Source organism: Bidens hawaiensis, unplaced genomic scaffold (assembly GCF_021521415.1).
Source record: "Bidens hawaiensis isolate Kalapana, Puna unplaced genomic scaffold, B.hawaiensis_p1.1 tig00053108_1, whole genome shotgun sequence".
In the NCBI taxonomy this organism is placed as follows: Eukaryota; Viridiplantae; Streptophyta; class Magnoliopsida; order Asterales; family Asteraceae; genus Bidens; species Bidens hawaiensis.
In genome coordinates, this window is record NW_027506244.1 from 43390 (window position 1) to 44920 (window position 1531).

The 1531-nt window shown below is 31.1% G+C and overlaps 1 protein-coding gene across 1 annotated transcript; it reads left to right on the forward strand.

Moving 5' to 3' along the window:
- Window positions 1-224: 224 nt before the first annotated feature.
- Window positions 225-835, forward strand: LOC143617216 (uncharacterized). The gene is made up of 3 exons (XM_077089844.1): window positions 225-326; window positions 419-534; window positions 633-835. The coding sequence occupies exons 2-3, from the start codon at window positions 469-471 to the stop codon at window positions 795-797; spliced, it is 231 nt and encodes a 76-aa protein (XP_076945959.1). The 5' UTR covers window positions 225-326; window positions 419-468; the 3' UTR covers window positions 798-835.
- The last annotated feature ends 696 nt before the right edge of the window (window positions 836-1531 follow it).

Below are 1531 nucleotides of genomic sequence, written 5' to 3' on the forward strand. Positions count from 1 at the left end.
TTTTTAACACACTTACACACATTAATACATATAATCTATTTTTAAAATTGGAAACCGTATTAATTTTCTATATTGTTGACTATTTTTCCTAATATAAAACACTTAAAAAAGTTAACAACGTACAAAACATTAAGTACAAAGATAGATATCTAAGAAGCCTACTCTGTACAAAGATACAGAGATACAAGATCCACACTATTTTTTCCTAATATAAAACACTTTCATTGATTCATTCATTAGGAAGGTTAACAATAGTGGTCAAAGTCAAACCAATTCAAGATCTCTAATCTTGAAGTCAACCCAACTGATTTTATCTCTTATTAAAGGTAAAATATTAAAACTTTGTATAGAAACAGTTTATTATTGGCAAGATTGAGTGTGTTGATCCAAAGGGTAAAATGATAATTATACAATGCAGGGGTTGACTTCTTGGAATTTAAACCATCTGAGATAGCAGCAGCTGTTGCTATGTCTGTAGTTGGAATTGAAGTTGAAAAGACTGAAAATTTTGCACTCTTTGACTATGCAAAGAAGGTAGTACATTGTGCATGTTTGGTTGTTGTACATTTGATTTGATTTATTATTTTAAAAAAATGATGAATTTTGATGATATGTGATGTGTGATTTTGCAGGAGAGAGTTCTTAAATGCATGGAAGTTGCTAGTAGGGGTTGTACCATGAGCTTTGGGAGCAGTACTTTGACATCATGGCCTGAAAGTCCAATTGGTGTGCTTGAGACTGCAATATTGAGTCATAAAACTGATGATAAAAGGAGGCTTAATAACATTAGCCTGTGAAAAAATAAATAGAAGAAAACTCAGGGGGTTATTTTTGAATTGTATTTGTAGGTAGAGTTGATTGGTATGGATGTAAAATGTCAATACTACCCCTAAAAACCAAAAACATACAGGAGAATAATAAGTTACCATTGGTAGGCATAAAAAAAGTAGTCATGGGTACTTTTGTAGTTTTATTCATAGAACTATGAAGAAAGATGTGAAAATAGAAATATACACATCAAATTTTGCTTATTTATTGGATACACTTTTGCATTAGTTAAAAAAAAAGAATCACACTTGACCACCACAAAGTCACAAACACATTTTTTCCCAATGTATTTGTGTCTTTCATTGATCCACACAAGATACAAACTTTTTAGACCCCAAGAGAGAAATAAAATGCTTATTATTCTCATCCACAATCACCCAAGTAAGTTAATAATAAACATTGAATAACACTTAAAATCTCTTTTATAAACTAAATATTAACGCTTGATCTCGTCAAATCATCCATTTCTTATGTACTTGCAGAATGAACAAATTGGTGATCAAACCTTGATATGAGCAACAGTGCCAACCCATTAACAATCTTTATCTAACAAAACAACCAAATTAAAACCTCACCTGCTTACTTTTGCTGCAAGAAAGCTGGACAACAATTTGACCAATGTGGCTCCCATGCATCCTTTGTCCTGAGTTGCATACCAAACTAAATAATATAAAAACCCTAAATTCAGTTTTTAACATTAAAT

Coding starts and splice junctions, on each gene's coding strand:
- LOC143617216 (XM_077089844.1), top strand. CDS start 469: ATGTCTGTAGTTGGAATTGAAGTTGAAAAGACTGAAAATTTTGCACTC. Junction 535..632: donor TCTTTGACTATGCAAAGAAG/GTAGTACATTGT, acceptor GTGATTTTGCAG/GAGAGAGTTCTTAAATGCAT.